Source organism: Odontesthes bonariensis, chromosome 23 (genome assembly GCF_027942865.1).
Source record: "Odontesthes bonariensis isolate fOdoBon6 chromosome 23, fOdoBon6.hap1, whole genome shotgun sequence".
In the NCBI taxonomy this organism is placed as follows: Eukaryota; Metazoa; Chordata; class Actinopteri; order Atheriniformes; family Atherinopsidae; genus Odontesthes; species Odontesthes bonariensis.
The window spans coordinates 30245936-30262969 of NC_134528.1; the positions used below are offsets into that span (position 1 = coordinate 30245936).

At 40.7% G+C, this 17034-nt stretch overlaps 1 protein-coding gene across 1 annotated transcript in view; it reads right to left on the bottom strand.

The window, feature by feature from the left end:
• Positions 1 to 4490: 4490 nt before the first annotated feature.
• adgra1a (adhesion G protein-coupled receptor A1a) overlaps positions 4491 to 17034 on the bottom strand; it is a 30346-nt gene continuing 17802 nt past the window's right edge. Inside the window, exons 5-7 of the mRNA XM_075457683.1 lie at positions 12601 to 12752; positions 9027 to 9122; positions 4491 to 8944 (exon numbers count right to left, since the gene is read on the bottom strand). Of these exons, the coding sequence (XP_075313798.1) occupies positions 7453 to 8944; positions 9027 to 9122; positions 12601 to 12752 (1740 nt within the window). The 3' untranslated portion in view covers positions 4491 to 7452. The remainder of the gene's footprint in view (positions 8945 to 9026; positions 9123 to 12600; positions 12753 to 17034) is intronic.

The window sequence follows — 17034 nt, forward strand, 5'->3', positions numbered from 1 at the left end:
GTCTTGGAGATGGGTCAGAACTCTGATAATCGCATAGCACTGTATGGGGACATGTGACTCGGTTGAGTAATGATCAGTCATGAATCTAAAACTAAAATTCAGTTCACAAAGATCACATCTACAGTTGAGCCCCAGCTGCTGCTGCCCTTTTGCTCTCAGAATGAAGATCCTCTATTTCACAAGTACTGTTGCATATTTCTCCTTTCAAATTCTTTCCTCAGCTAAGTGCCTCAAATGTATATTTTGACGTTTTCCTACATGTACTGTGTTCTTTGTTCTAATTTTATGGTTCTCAATTAAATGTACAGACCCTCTTGAACCTGTGCCTTTCTGTTGAACTCAGTTTCTTGATTTGAAAAATGAACATGAAATGAAGTTAAGCAACACCAATCGGTATCGGCAGTTATTCAAACATTTTCCTGTGTCCCTCCATTCGGCCTGGATCATGCACCTGGCATCCATGAATTGGATTTGTGTATTTCCTCTTGCTGTACTTGTCGCTCATGTTTTCATTGTTGTGCCACGGTCTGTGCGAACTGCACCTTTTTTTTTTTTTACCTTTGCTCCTGAGATTTTTGAAAAAGAGCAATATTAATGGAAAATGCAGTAGATTGAAATAAAACTGAATTTCCCTTAAACATGACTGCAGACACTCCATACATTGTTCTTTGACATATCATTAATCATAGGAGCAATTTTGAGGTATAGCAGGTGAGACTTGTTTTTGACAATAAAGATACAGTATTTATAAATGAGTTCCCTCAAAGGTCTAAAAGGTCTAACCCACACATCATAAGCTGTCATTCATCTTCAGATGGTATGCACAAATACTTATATATATATATATATATATATTATACATAGTTATAAATTGCTACATGCTTCTGTAACAATGAAATTGAGTAACATATACAAATCCTCCAAAGGAAAAGAAGAAACTTGAACCAGATGTGAATGTGATATTTGAAACATCTGAGCTGAATCATGTTTTCAGGAAAAAATGTCCTCAGGTAGACATGATTCTAAAGAAATCCATCTTAAATATGAAATCAGTTTGTGGGACTTACTGTACATATGATTTTGCAGCCAATCAAAGCAGAATTCTGAAGTTGGTTGAAAGTGAAACGGCTAAAAAAAATAAAGCTCCTTCATTAAAAGGTCTAAAGTCATTTAACTTCTCATTTAATGCAAATATATGATTTGGAAGGGGTATATTCTTATCCCATACAGATCAGAATTCAATCAGACCACCTTTAGAAGTGGTCAGACACACTAAAGGACACAAAAAAAATCTCTTGAGCTCGTTTTTTTTTTTTTTTTTTGTAAAACTGATATTTGCTGAAAAGTTCCACATGAGGGCAGCACAGATTAAATGTTACTGTATGTCCCACCAGAGTTTTCTCTGGTTAACAAAGATGTCATCATTTCATTTGGAAACTCTTTAGTAACTTTGCAACAGGCTTTAGATATATACACTCACCGGCCACTTTATCAGCTACACCTTGCTAGTAAAAGGTTGGACCCCCTTCTGCCTTCAGAACTGCCTTCATTCTCTGTGGCATCCTTTCAACAAGGTGTTGGAAACATTCCTCAGAGATTTTGCTCCATATTATACATTATATTATACTATATACTGTTCTAAGCATCACGCAGTTGCTGCAGATGTGTCGGCTGCACATCTATGATGCCGATCTCCCGTTCCACCACATCCCAGAGGTGCTCTGTTGGACTGAGATCTGGTGACTGTGGAGGCCATTGGAGTGCAGTGACCTCATTGTCATGTTCAGGAGACCAGTTTGAGATGATCTGAGCTTTGTGACATGGTGCATTATCCTGCTGGAAGTAGCCATGGTGCACTGAGCTCATAAAGGGATGGACGTGGTCAGCAGCAACACTCAGGATGGCTGCTGCATTTAAACGATGCTCAGTTGGTACTAAGGGGTCCAAAGTGTGCCAAGAACATATCCCCCACACCATTACACATACATTACACATGTATGTATGTAGATATATATACGTGTATATATATATATATATATATATATATACATATTTACATACTGTTTATACGTCGGGTATAAAAAAAATATAAAACATAAGATAATAAATGCAATAAAAGGGTTCTCAAAGAATAAACAAATGATCCAATAAACAGGACATCGATATTTTGTACGTCACGCTGCCAGGTGCAGACGGGAGGCCATTGCAGCAGGATGACAGAGGTCTGTAGGCTTCCATAGTGCTTCGAAATAGGTCATGTTCACATCAGGGACATCTGCATAATTTTTCTGACTTCTCTGCTGCTGAAGTGTTTCAGGCTAGTGGCCCGTGGAGGACAGCAGTGTTTGGAGGGGGATGGGATCGCTGGAAAAGACTTTTGCATGAAGAGTTATCATTGTCAGATATGCAGAGACAAATACAACAGTTAACAGAAAGCTTTTATCTCATATTTTATCATTATCCAGAATAGCTAATTGAATATAAGTATATAAAAAAAAAACAGTCCTGTCTGTACAGCATTTATTCACATTATATGTCTTTACAGGCTGGATTTTATCAGCAGTACCCTTCATCCCAATAATAGTCGAATAATAGTTCAAGTATTTGTAATAAGGTGTACTCAGTGGTATCAGATACAGCACTGAGATCGAACAGGACCAGCAGAGAGACGAGACCGTTGACAAACCCGCCAACAGAGCTCTGACCAGTCAAAGCGTGGTCAAAGAACTTCTGAAGGTGTCCTGGAGTTGCTTGTACTCGGACTTTAGCAAAAGATCCTTTGGGTCCTGTGGATAGTGGGGACGGTCTTCGTGGATCTGGCTTTTTTCCCACGGATCAGATCCCATTAGATTGGTATCTGACGGGTTTAGAAGTCGGGAACACTTTGACATGCTTCTCGGACCTTTCTAATCTGTTTTTGCAAGGCTCAGTGCTGTCACACTGCAGAAAGCGGCAACAAATGCACAGTTGCCTTAAGAATTGCCAGAGTCGATTATTTTCTTACAGAAACTTCAAAAAATCTTATTAATCCTTTTAAATTTGGGAAAACCATTCAGTTCTTAGCTGGACAAAATACTGGTGTGGAGCTACTGCCATATGTTGTCAAGGACTCAAAGAAATTTCTGATAAAGTTGGGATGCGACCGCTGGGACAGGCTGCAGCCCCCCCGCGACCCGACCGACGGATTCAGCGGGTATGGAAAATGGATGGATGGAAGTTCGGATGCTCGGTTGTTTTAATGAGAATTTTATTACACCTGCTTCCTTCTTTGAGTGTTGAGGACCCTTGTAGTACTTGCTCAGGTGTTTCTGCTGTGAGTAATTCTTTTAGTTTTAGTCCTGTCAGAGTTTCAGAGGTACATAGATATCAATGCGTCCAATGTAAACTGTGCAGACCGAAGAGCAGAGCGAGCAGTCCCCTGCTTCCGAGCAGCAAACACCGTAACAGGTGCGGCTATCGCTAGGTGGCTTGACGCATTGATATCAAGGGAGGCAAAAGTAGCGCCAAGCGATTTGAGGTCTGACTTTTTCATGCACAACGATTTTGTGATGCAAATGTATTACTCTTTTGAACGCATATTGTTTTGAGAAGCAAGACACTTTATTTTTCAAGCCCCAGCCAACTAGCCGGACTACCTTCGTGGACGCCAAAACGAGGCTGGAACTCTGCTCACAGGACGCAGCAGGGGGTAAGAAGATGTTCATAGCTGATATTTCTAATATGGGATGTCATACAGCTTCATGTCAAAAGAGGCGAACTGTCCCTTTAAAGTTGCACATGCAGCACAATTAAACAAAGAGCCATAAAACTCTCGTCAACATGTCTGACAGTTTTGTAGTTTCCTTTGATGAACGCACAATCACAGCCACCATCTTGTTACCGCACCGCTCACATGGTAATGGCCGCCATTTTTTTTTGTGGTTCCTCCCTCTTCTCCCATACAAACACACACCAACCCGTTGTTGATTGCCTTTTATTGTTGTAGTTGCTTGTATATTTTGTGCATAATGTAGTCACATAGCAGTCAATAGTGTAAATAAATGAAAGTATCTTTGATTAAATGATTGTGCTAACTTTGATAAATTTCATTCATTTCAGTTTTAAAGGATAAGTTGTTTTTGTTAATTGTGTATGTGTACTGTGATAACTGCCGGTTGGGAAGGTCACTGTTATTCATAGCCTTCATGTCTTAGTTTCTGGTTTTAACAGTGGTGCCCCAAAACCTATTAATACTTGTAATCAGTATGTCTTAGTCCCCCAACATCTGACAGAGGTCTTGTTAATCTTAGCCACGTCCAAGACGTCTCTCTGTTACTTATTCCAAAATTGTTAGAAGTATGACCGCAATCAAAGAATCAATCTTTTGTTCCAAGGCAAGTGACAATATTTGTTTAAGAAAATGAATAAATAAATAAAAGAACATGACCCCAAGAAACTCTGTAGCACTGTACAAAAGCAAATCATGACTCTCACAGTATATCACAGTTAATCTTTATTTTAAGTGCAAACACCACAAAGTGCCCAAATATGCATCCCAACGTTTTTCAAGGTGTCAATTTGATTCTTTACACCTTTTGGAAAATTCACAAAATAAATGAGAGACACATATAAACAAACAAATAAATAAATAAAGCCATCTTGACATGATTTAATGTTTGAACAGTATCTGTGAGTGCCATTTGAACATGTGATTCCTGACCCCTGCCTGGGAAACTCACTGGAATACGATTACATGTCACATGAACACAGTCGTAGAAATCAGACAAGTCAGTGTAGTTTGATGATCACACCTAAGCCTACACCAAACTGGACATACAAACATGTCACTGAAAAGCAGAGGTGAAGCCACAAAATGGAACAGCGATGTGACTCATTCCTCCTGAAAATAACAACAGTGTCAGTGTGAGGGCACAATTACAGAGAGATAAAATTCAAAAGAAGTGTATACTTTCACTTGTTCCAAATGCGTGGTTAAATATAACGAACCAGACAGATAATAGAGAGGGCTAAAAACATACTAAATACCGGGTTAAGCTCAACAAAATAACAATAGCTCTACTAACTTTTTTCAGAGCATGGGACATTTGAGCACAGCAAAGTAGTCCTTTCACTAAATTATAGGCTATATCTAAAAAATGATCACACAATAAAATGTTTACTATCACTTGTAGGCCTGAATTTAGTTTTGCATACAACCAACAGCATCTCCCAGAGGTTGATTTTATGATTGTGTCTCTGAATAAAGTTATAAGTGAGCCCAGAGAATAGCTAATAACTGTGCAAAAACAAAAAAGAAGTTTTGGTCCAAGTTAAAAACAAACATTTACATGGAGCTACTTTGTAATAGTTAATTTGTTTAGGTCATACACAAAAGTTACTTTTAATGTACTTATTTATTTTTTAATGTTTAGCAAGGCTAGTCATGGACTGGCTATGGCTTCATATTTGATACAGTCAATACATTAATTTCTCATCTTACTCAAAGATAAAAAGCAAGCAAATGTATTTGCAGCTAAGTCATTTTGAGTAATCAGTTGCATCACCACTCAAAGTAGCTTTGGTAGAATTTCAAACCATTTTTACACACTTGACTAAACTACTACTCTATTAATGAAAAATCTCTCTGGAAAACAAAGTATTAAGACTACTTGACAGTGTTGCTGATGATCTTCTAAAACCTGAGTTCAAGTTTGTATTCTGCAACAAACTCTGTAATCTCTCACTGAGAATGTGTTGTGTGTAGTTTCTCGTCACAGTGAAAACTGGCATTTCCTTTTGGCACTAATGTGATTTAAGCACTAGTTTATGCTTCATAGCACATTGCAATTTTTTTTAATTATTATCTCAACAGGTGAGGGTAACTATAGTACATGCTAGTGCAATATTTGTCAAACAAGACTCCGTTAGAATCTATTTGGCGTGATAAATAAAGTGTCTCCTTATAAAATATTTATAGACTTCATAAATTAATCTTAGTAATAAATTAGTCAAGGTATTTCTAAAATTCTGCAAGGGTGGATCCATAACAAACACAACACAAACACACCATTTTTGTATGAAATTATTCATGCACTGTTGCACACAAAAAACACACATGCTCACACTGCTTGGAATATGTTTTAAATAAGTAACTTCCAATTTTTATTTACAGAAATGTAAAATACAGATTAAAAGGGTATAACCCAAGTATAAAAGGGTATAACCAGCAATCTTGTAGATATTTTGTATGTATAGGTTTTGATAATAACCCCTTAAACCTCTAATTATGATCCACAGTAATTAACTTGTTGTTCTTTGAGATCTTTTGAGAAAGAGTTGGCTCACAGTGGCTCATTGTCTTCTTAGATCTAAAATCAGTCAGCAAAAAGTATTGTCTGCACACAAGTGGATTTTGTGTCCTATCAGTATAAGAAATTGTTCTGGTTCCACCTATGTTTGGGTTTGTCGCTGCCCGATGTGAGACGTGCATGCGCAAACACTGTGGAGCATGACAAGCCAAAATCAGCCATTCACTTAGTTCTTGTTCGACTGTACTTCTTGTTGTCTTACTTTGTGCTTTTTCTCCATCATACACAAACCCTCATAGATCCATGAAACCTAGAAACTACTAAGGTATTGCCATTAAATTTAATTTGTTTGTAAAATGTTTTAGATAAACTATGTTTATAACTTTGTTTGCATAATAGTACCTGTCCAGCCAGCAAAAGTAAGCCTGTGTGTATCTCAGGGTGATCAGATTTAGTTGCTCTTTGTCTTTACCAAATTTTATTTAGCCTATTAATACATTTACAAGCAACCAGGTGCTACAGATATTAGATCCATCCACAGTAATAAGAAAGTTAATCCATGTAGTAATCAGCATTGTGCCCAATTTCTCATCTTTGTAACAAGCTAAATTTAATGAAAATTTGTAGATTAAAATAAGTTACAGTTGACTTTGGTGCACAGCTGCAATTTACATCAGTGGTCAAAAGAGTAATTAGGTTATGTATATCAATATAAGTGAGGGACAGGGGAGGATTGTTTCACTGTGGCACATGGGAGTTTTATCTGAGCATGCAGGTCTTACATTGGGCAGCAACTCACATCAGATAGTCACAAGGTCTGTTCAGATTGTATTTCACTGTTCTTTCATCAAGACTTTTTTTTTTTTACAAGTAGGTCTATAATGGGACCCTCTTGGAGCTTACAGCTTTAGATGTCATAGAGCTACATTTTCAAACTCCACTGAACCATTGTTGCGATTAAATATTATTCACAAATTAATTTAAAATATAGCTAAAGCTGTTTTGTTTGTTTAATTTTATAAAGGAATATAAAATATTGTGATGTTAAAGTTGCTGAAAAGTCAGCCTGTGGTTGAAGGGCAAAGCTGAAGGCAAGGAGAACCAGACACTTATAAAGTCATTGTTTATACGGAGCTACTGAAAGGCTGCTCCAAGCATAAGAAGACTATACAGTAGTTTCATTTTTCCAAGGACCAGTCCGTATATTTCCTGTAACATCGGAACCAAACAGGCCATCTTCTTGCAGACTTCTATTTCGGCCAATGACCCCTCGGCGGCTCACGGTGGCGTGCTGCCGAGGCAAGGTATTTCTTGGAAAACATCTGTGCTCCGAATCTAGACTGTGACCATCCTTGACTACGTCCGTCGTCTTTGACATGCAGCTGTAAGTTTCGGGGTCCGGCTGATACTGTGAGGTGAAGGGATCTGCTTTCTCACAGTATCTTGCATTGGAAGAGTGATCAGCTGGGCTGTAAACGTGCCACTGGCAGGGGTGCGCCCCATGAGAAGGCAGGTGAAGGCTCAGAGAGGAAGTGACGCCGTCGTGCAGGTTGTGGACGTGGCTATGGTAGGATGGCATTGAGTCTTGTATGCTGTGGCAGGAGGTCTGGCGTTGCAAGCTGTGGCAGGGAGTCAGCTGCTTATCTAAGTGAGGGCTGGGGCACGGCAGCTGGATTTCTGCGTTTGGGATGTTGGAAACCAGTGGCGAACCTTCAAGGTGGTGTGTAGCATGAGGGCTGTCCAGGTGGGAGCTGTGCACACTGCCATCCATACTGAGGGAAGCCATATGAGAACCGTAGTCTTGGAGGCATGGGCGTGGCCGGTTAAAGGACCGTGACTTGGTTCTGTCAGTAAGGCAGCTCTGTAGTGGAAGAGATGGATGAGGGAGGTCAACAGGAAGTGGCTGTGGGCATGGTGAGGGCACTGGCTCTATGAGAGATGAGATAGGAGATGTGGAACTCATTACAGCCACACAGCATGGACCTGTGTGACTCGGAGCTGGGCTTTGAGGAGGTGGTGTCATTTTATCAAAAGAACCCCGTAAAAGGTGGGGAGAAAGCAGTGGCTGCTTTCCTGAGCATGGGGAGCTCAGATAGCAGTGGGGCTGATGGAGCTCCTGCCTTTGGTTCTGGCCATCACCATCCCCATCCTGGGTTTTGGACCTGGATGGGCAACAAGCCCACCAACGGTTCCAAACATCATCACGTTTGGCACAGTGCTGGATGAGAAGGAAGAGTCCCAGAGTGACACAAAAGGCCCCATACAGGCAGCTGAATATCATATCCAGGAAATGTCCCAGTGATACTGCCAATGCTCCCAAAGCCCATGTAGCCAGGAACAGAAAGAGTGTGAAGGCTGTGGCCCAGAGCTGGGATTTAAAGGAATGCTCATTGGCTAACACCGACACGCCTGCAGAAAATGACGGACAGACTCCTACAGGCGCTGAAGCTCCTCCGCTGTCAGTCTGGCAATGATGGTTCGACTCACTGGATGACAACTGCTGCTGCTCCTCACTCAGAAGCTGCAGCTCATACTTCCTCTCTGGGTGGCGTTTCAGATGAATATGGGTGCACAAGAAGTACATAGACATGACTAAGACCAGCAGACTCATTGGGGCATAGAAACCTCCCAGGCTTGGTTCCCATGCCATCCAGCAACTGAAAACGACACACAGAAACACAAACTTACATTTCATTTATGAAACACCTATAGTAGACATGATTACATGCACATACTTACTACAAAGCGTCTTCCCTGCTGCCATAGTTATCCATACCAAAAGCTGCTGTAACTCCAACAATAATGAGAGGGATGCCATCACTAACAACATAGAATCTGTCAACAGAGGTGAAAATGATCAATAGTACATGCTACCATGGAGAGTCAAACTGTCTTCAGCATTTATCTCAGGACACCACTGCGACTACTCTCCAACTCTCCAATAAAAGAAATATTGAAAAATGCTGGGAATATAACTGATCAGTAATCCTGACACTTAAAACAGGAAAGTCTGCAGACACTATTAAGTATAAAAAGAATACCAGTCATATTTTCTTCCTGATCCTGAGTTCTGGATCTTAATACCGAAAGATTGGTATAATCTGTAACCTTGTAACTCTCTATACTAAAGGCAAGGATCTATTAAGGACATCAGGTTTAATACCTAAAATCTTTAATAAAAGGCTGCATAATGTCTGAAGATAAGTTAGTTGTGTCAGAAAATCTTCAGATTTCTTGCTGAAAATTGAATTAAACTTTTCATTTGAATAAAAATGAGTTCATTTTCTTGCTTTATTGATTTCACTGAGCCATATGACATGGTCTAGAACAGGACACTGGTATTCATTGTAAAAAAAATAGTTGGTAAATTGTTGAATATATTTATGAGTTTGTCTGAAAATATTAAGTTCTGTGTTCACAATATTTGGACTTAGACTTGACAATAATCTAAACAAAAAGACACAAGGATATATAACTTTTTAATTGAAAGCATTTGGAGACTGTGGTCAACTAAATACATCTAGGAATTACACTTTATATGATTTGCCATAATAATAGACAGGAAATGCTAAACTGAAGCTGTCTAAAAAAAATGGACAGAGCAGATGGTGTGTCTTGAGGAAGCCTAGGTGCTTCAGTGTCTGCAGCAAGTTGATGCAAATCTTATACAAGCCTGTGGTGGAGAGTGGAATCTGCTTTGCAGCCATCTGTTTGGACTGCAGCATTAGAGCCAAGGACTCAGAAACTTAACTAACTGATAAAAATGTCTGGCTCTGTACTTAAAGGGGAACTCCAGTATATTTGAAGCGCAATCCCATTGCTAGAGGTTGTCAAATACTGACAGTAGGACACAGACTGGTGCAAATCGGCGCTCCCTGTGCGGCGATTGCGCTGTTTGCGCAGCCTGTCATGCGAGGCTAATACGTGGTGGCCAATGGGCAATAATAAACCTTCCACGTAAAACAACAACTTGCACACTGCAGAAACGTCACACCACTTTATAAACCATCCGACAATAAAGTCACAAGCCTTACCATCAAAACCATATGCATGGTTGTCACATTACTGGCATGGGGACGTTACAAAACAACTTTATAAACAGCATGTCACTTACCGGTTGTTTGTATGCTCGCGCATGTGAAAGCCCAAAAGAGTCAATGGACGATAATCCCATATACAAAACAATTATCTTCTCTAGAAAAACTGCGTTCAAGTATTTAAAACATTACAACAATACATGCCCAGTAATATTGTTGTAATGTTTTAAATACTTGAACGCAGTTTTTTTCTAATATGCATTCAACAGAGTAATACATTTGCATCACAAAATCGTTCTCGATGAAAAAGTCAGACCTCACAATCGCTTGGCGCTATTTTTGCCCCCCTTGATATCAATGCGTCCAGCCACCTAGCGATAGCTTCACCTGTTACGGTGTTTGCTGCTCAGAAGCAGGGGACTGCTCCGTCTGCACTTCGGTCTGCACAGTTTACATTGGACGAATTGATATCAAGGGAGGCAAAAATAGCGCCAAGCGAAGTGAGGTCTGACTTTTTAATGCAAAACGATTTTGTGATGCAAATGTATTACTCTTTTGAACGCATATTGTTTTGAGAAGCAAGACACTTTATTTGTTTAGCCCCAGCCAACTAACCAGACTACCTTCGTCAGCGCCGAAACTCGCCTGGAATTCGGCTCACAGGACGCAGCAGGGGGTAAGAAAATGTTCATAAATGATATTGCTAATATGGGATGTCATACATCTTCATGTCAAAAGAGGCGAACTATCCCTTTAATAACCAGTTGAAGTTAAAGAAAACCAGGTAAAGAAGTGCAGGGGAGAACTTGATGAGATATTGTCTTGTGAGTTTTAAAAGGAGTTCAAGTGTGAAAAGTATTTCCAACAAGATCATTAGGGGCAAAGACAAGCTATATGTAATCTAGTGTTAGCTAACCATAGAATCGCAGCACTATGTTAATTCTCCTTCTCTGTTTCAGATAGTTTTTTTTTTATTACAACCTTAAAACACAAAAGTCATTCGTAAACATAGAGCATTTTGTGAGAATTGTGTTTAGGTTTTAAATATGAGTTTGGATGTGACATCAGACTGGCTGTCTGCCATGATTGTGCAGTTGTACACACCTGGACAAATTGTTGGTACCCCTCTGTTAATGAAAGAAATGCCCACAATGGTCACTGAAATAACTTGAAACTGACTAAAGTAATAATAAATAAAAATGTACTGAAAATGAACCAATGAAAATCAGACATTGCTTTTGAATTGTATTTCAACAGAATCATTTTAAGAAACAAACTAATCAAACAGGCCTGGACAAAAAGGATGGCACCTCGAGAAAAAATTGAAAATAATTTGACCAAAGGGACATGTTAAACTAAGGCGTGTCCTCTAATTAGCATCACAGGTGTCTTCAAACTTATAATCAGTCAGTCTGCCTATTTAAAGTGTGACAAGCAGTCACTGTGCTGTTTGGTGACATGGTGTCAACCACACTGAACATGGCCCACAGGAAGCGAAGGACAGTTGTCTCAGGAGATTGGTAAGAAAATGAACAGTAAAGGCTATAAGAGCATCCCCAAGCCGCTGGATGTTCCTGTGACTACAGTTACAAATATTATTCAGAGGTTTAAGGTCCATGGCACTGTAGCCAACCTCCCTGGATGTGGCTGCAGTAGGAAAATTGATGACAAAATACGAATGGTAACCAAAGAGTCCAGAACAACCTCCAAAGAAATTAAAGGTGAACTCCAAGATCAAGGTACATCAGTGTCAGATCGCAGCATCCGTCGTTGTTTGAGCCACAGTGGACTTCATGGGAGACGACCAAGGAGGACACCACGGTTGAAAGCAAATCATAAAAAAGCGAGACTGGAATTTGCCACAATGCATATTGACAAGCCTCAAAGCTCCTGGGAGAATGTCCTTTGAGCAGATGAGACAAAAAGACGCACAAAAGAGACGCAAAAATGAAGCATACCAAGAAAAGAAAACTGTCCCTACTGTGAAACATGGAGCCACAATTCAAAAGCAGTGTCTGACTTTCAGTACATTTTTATTTATTATTACTTTTGTCAATCAACAGTCCCTTCATGTGCACCCAAAGATGAGCCTAATATGAATCAGTTTGGTTTGACACTTTGCCTTTATTACTTTAATAGAATCAGTTCCTTTTCTTGCAAAAGAGACCCTAAATGTTTGTTATGCATTATTTCATAGCATTCTCACATTGAGCAACAAGGATCCTCTTCCAAAAAATTCAGGGCACTTGTTTTGCCAGTTGACATAATAAGTTTACCTCAGGATGGCTGGCTTGGTGCGTGTCTTGGCTGGTCCATTCCTGTCCTGAGTCTGAAGCGGGTCTTTGGACACATCTTTACAGATGTTTCTAGCAGTAAACATCAACCACAGCATGGTTGACAAGGAAGCATAATGAAGCACAATGCCAACCTAGCAAAATGTAGAGATGTGAACACAAGATTATAAAGAGTTAATTCTCAAAGTTAGCGTTATATGTTTGTGTGTGCATATACAGTATATACATAAGAGAAGAGAAAGAAAGAAGAAGTTCAAACCATCTCTGCCATCCGTCATCATGGGCAATGTAAGATCGTTAGCTAACAAGTTGGATGAACTTCTAGCCTTGACAAGGACTCAGGAAGAATATCAGGAATGTAGCATTATGTGTTTTACTGAGACATGGCTGCAGGATCATATCCCCGACTCCAGCGTCTCTCTGCCGGGCTTCCTGACTGTACGAGCAGATCGAGATTTAAAGAGTAGCAGGAAAAGGAAAGGGGGTGGATTGGCAGTGCTTGTCAACAACAGATGGTGTCACCCAGGACATGTTACTGTGAAGAGTCGTCTCTGCAGTCCTGACATTGAACTATTGGCAGTAAGTTTTCGTCCATATTATTTGCCAAGAGAGTTCACCATTGTTGTTTTGGTGGCTGTTTACATTCCACCCTCAGCTGTTGCCGACACTGCATGTGATGTCATCAGTTCCGTTGTTGCTAAGATACAGACACAACACCCCAATTCTTTTGTGGCAATATCTGGTGATTTTAATCATGCCTCACTCTCTGCTACACTGCCAACTTTTCAACAGTTTGTCAGCTGCTCTACCAGAGAAAACAAGACATTGGATTTGTTTTACACAAATGTCAAGGATTCATACATTTCCAAATCAAGACCTCCCCTGGGTAAATCAGATCACAACCTTGTTTTTCTCTGTTCAGCATATAAACCCCTTGTCCAGAGACTACCTGTCACAAAAAGGACTGTTAGAAAGTGGTCACATGAAGCTGAAGAAGCCTTACAGGGTTGTTTTGATGCAACCGATTGGATTTCTCTTTGTAAGCCACATGGAGAGGACATTAATGCCATGACTGAGTGTGTGACTGACTATATAAACTTCTGTGTGGACAACACCATCCCCACCAGAACAGTGAGATGCTTCCCTAATAACAAACCCTGGATCACCAGTGAGCTAAAGGAACTATTGAACAAGAAAAAAAGAGCCTTTAGGGAGCGAGACAGGGAGCTACTGAGGAGTATACAGAAGCAGCTCAAAGTCAAGATCAGAGAGAGCAAGGAGGTGTATAGAAAGAAGCTTGAGAGTAAACTGCAGAGGAACAATATCAGAGATGTGTGGTCAGGAATGAAGAAGATCACAGGCCTCAAGAGGGAGGATCGGATGGATGCAAGTCTGGACAGAGCAAATGAGCTGAACACATTCTTCAACAGGTTCAGTTCAGGAACAAGCTCACCATCCTCCCCTCCTGTTCCCAGCCAAAGAGACATCCCACCCTCCTCTGACCCACAGCTTTCCTGTAACATCTCCACCTCCACCTCAGTCATGGATTCTTCTGCTTCCACTAGTTTGTCTTCAACCAAATCAGGAGATGCTGCTGTCCCCTTTGCCTCCCCCTCCCACTTTTCTGTTTCTAGAAGTCAGGTGAAGAGGCAGTTGGAGAGACTGAACCGGAACAAGGCTGCAGGTCCAGATGGTGTCAGCCCCCGAGTCCTGAAGGCCTGTGCAGAGCAGCTCTGTGGGATTCTGCAACACCTTTTCAACCTTAGCTTGACCCAAGAGAAGGTACCACTGTTGTGGAAGACATCCTGTCTGGTTCCGGTACCAAAGAAAACTCATCCTTCAGACATCAATGACTACAGACCTGTTGCCCTGACATCCCACATCATGAAGGTCCTGGAGAGACTCCTGTTGACCCACCTGTGTAAGCTAACCAGCACATATCAGGACCCCCTGCAGTTTGCTTATCGCCATGGAGTTGGAGTTGAAGACGCTATAATACACCTGCTTCAACAAACCCACTGTCATCTGGACAAAGCAGGCAGCACTGTGAGGATCATGTTCTTTGATTTCTCCAGTGCATTTAACACAATCCAGCCTGATCTGCTTCGTCTGAAACTCCAGAAGACTCAGGTGGAGGCCTCAACAATCACCTGGATTAATGACTACCTGACAAACAGACCACAGTTTGTCAGACTGAAGAATTGTGTGTCTAACCAGGTGATCAGCAGCACAGGAGCACCACAGGGGACTGTACTCTCACCATTCCTTTTCACTCTGTACACTTCAGACTTCCAGTACAAGTCAGACTCCTGTCATCTACAGAAATATTCAGATGACTCTGCAGTAGTCGGGTGTATCAGAGATGGACAAGAAGCTGAGTACAGAGAGCTGGTGGACCGCTTTGTGGCATGGTGTGGGAACAATCATCTCATCTTGAATGTTAACAAAACAAAGGAGATGATTGTAGATTTCAGGAGAAACAGGGTCAGATCAAACCCTGTTTCCATCATGGGAGAAGAAGTGGAGGTGGTTGAGGAATATAAATACCTTGGTGTTCATGTGGACAACAGACTGGACTGGAGACACAACAGTGAAGCCATCTACAAGAAAGGACAGAGCAGACTGTACTTCTTGAGGAAGCTAAGGTCCTTCAAAGTTTGCAACAAGATGTTGCAGATCTTCTACAAGTCTGTTGTTGAGAGCGTCATTTCCTCTTGCGTCATCTGTTGGGGCAGCAGCATCAGAACCAGGGACCTAAAAAGACTCAACAACCTGATAAAGAAGGCTGGTTCTGTTCTGGGGACGGCTGTGGAACCTCTGGAGACAATAATGCAAAGAAGGATTTTGCATAAAATCAAGAGAATTATGGACAACCATGAACATCCTCTCCATGAGACTGTTATCGGAAAACAGAGTCTCTTCAGTCAAAGGCTTCTTCAGTTTGGATGCAAAACGGACCGCTACAGGAAATCATTCCTGCCCACAGCCATCAGCATCTATAATAACTCCTTGATTTAATTGAGCTACATCAACATTTAATTTCCCTCTGGGATAAATAAAGTATTTTTGAATTGAATAAGCAATAGATAGATAGATCTAGCAATATTCTATTTACCATGCTTTAAAATTGACCATTTTGTAGTTAATGTTCTGAAAGTGCTGTAATTGTTTGTAAATCGTTAGCCTACTAGCATAATTGCCTTAGACTTAGGCAATTATGCTAGTAGGTTGACAAAATGCTAAATTGGACAGTACTTACTTTTCTAGTCCAGTTGACTGCTCAAAGCGCTTTAACGCTTCAAGCCACATTTATCCATTCACACACACTCATACAACACATCTTAACCTGTACAATCTCACACACATTCACACGCTAATAGCACATTGGAAGCCAGCCTTCCGACTGGCAGACGACTGTTATTCTTCCACAGCTACAGCTGCCCAAAGTAATAATAATAGAAGGGTGTGATAGAACTGAATGATCACTACTGATAATTTGCATTTTACTGCTTGTGCAATATCTTAATGTAGTGATCACTTCCTTTTCTGGCATTGTACCATTTTTGTGCTGTTTTAAGACTTTTAAAATAACTTATATTTAACTCTCTAAAGTATCTTGCTTAATTTGCTCTTTTGTCTTAAAAGGTAAACATTGTCTGGCCTTTCTGTGTGGAGTTTGCATGTGTGGCACTGCCCAAAAACATGCCTGTCAGGTTAATTGGTGACTCTGAATTGACCCTTGGAGTGTGTGTGTGTGTGTGTAGGGGTGTGTGTGTGTGTGTGTGGTTGTGTGTCTCGTTTGTCTCTGTGTGGCCCTGTGATGGACTGGCGACCTGTCCACGGTGAACCCCGCTAGGATAGGCTCCAGCCCCCCCGCAACCCTGAGCTGGATTAAGCGGGTATAGAAAATAGATGGATGGGTCCTATGTTATACTCTTTTATAACAACCACAGAAACAATAAATTCATGATATGAAGATTGATATGAAGTCCTAAACCTTGAGTCCAAGTCAAGTATCAAGTCTTTTGAGGGCAAGTCTGAAGTCAAGTCTCGTGTCTTTGTTTGTGCGACTTAAGTGCGACTCGGGTCCCCATCTCTGGTTTTCAGCAGCATTGCTGCTACGCTTCCACCACGACTCCATTATTCGAGGCAGCAGTGATTGACAGGTGATACCATGTGGCACATGCCCAGATGGGTCAAACCATGGGGAAGACTCCATATATTTTAGGATGTTGAAATTGATTGCGAACTTACTCTCATTTCTTATTTAAACTATTATTAATGAACTATTTTCAAAGGATTTCTGCATGGATGATATTTCCGAAATTTTTTATTTTTTTTTTCAAAGTTTTTAAATACCCCCAGGAGTGCCTTCACGTACCCCAGGTGTGCGCATACTCCCATTTGAGAACCACT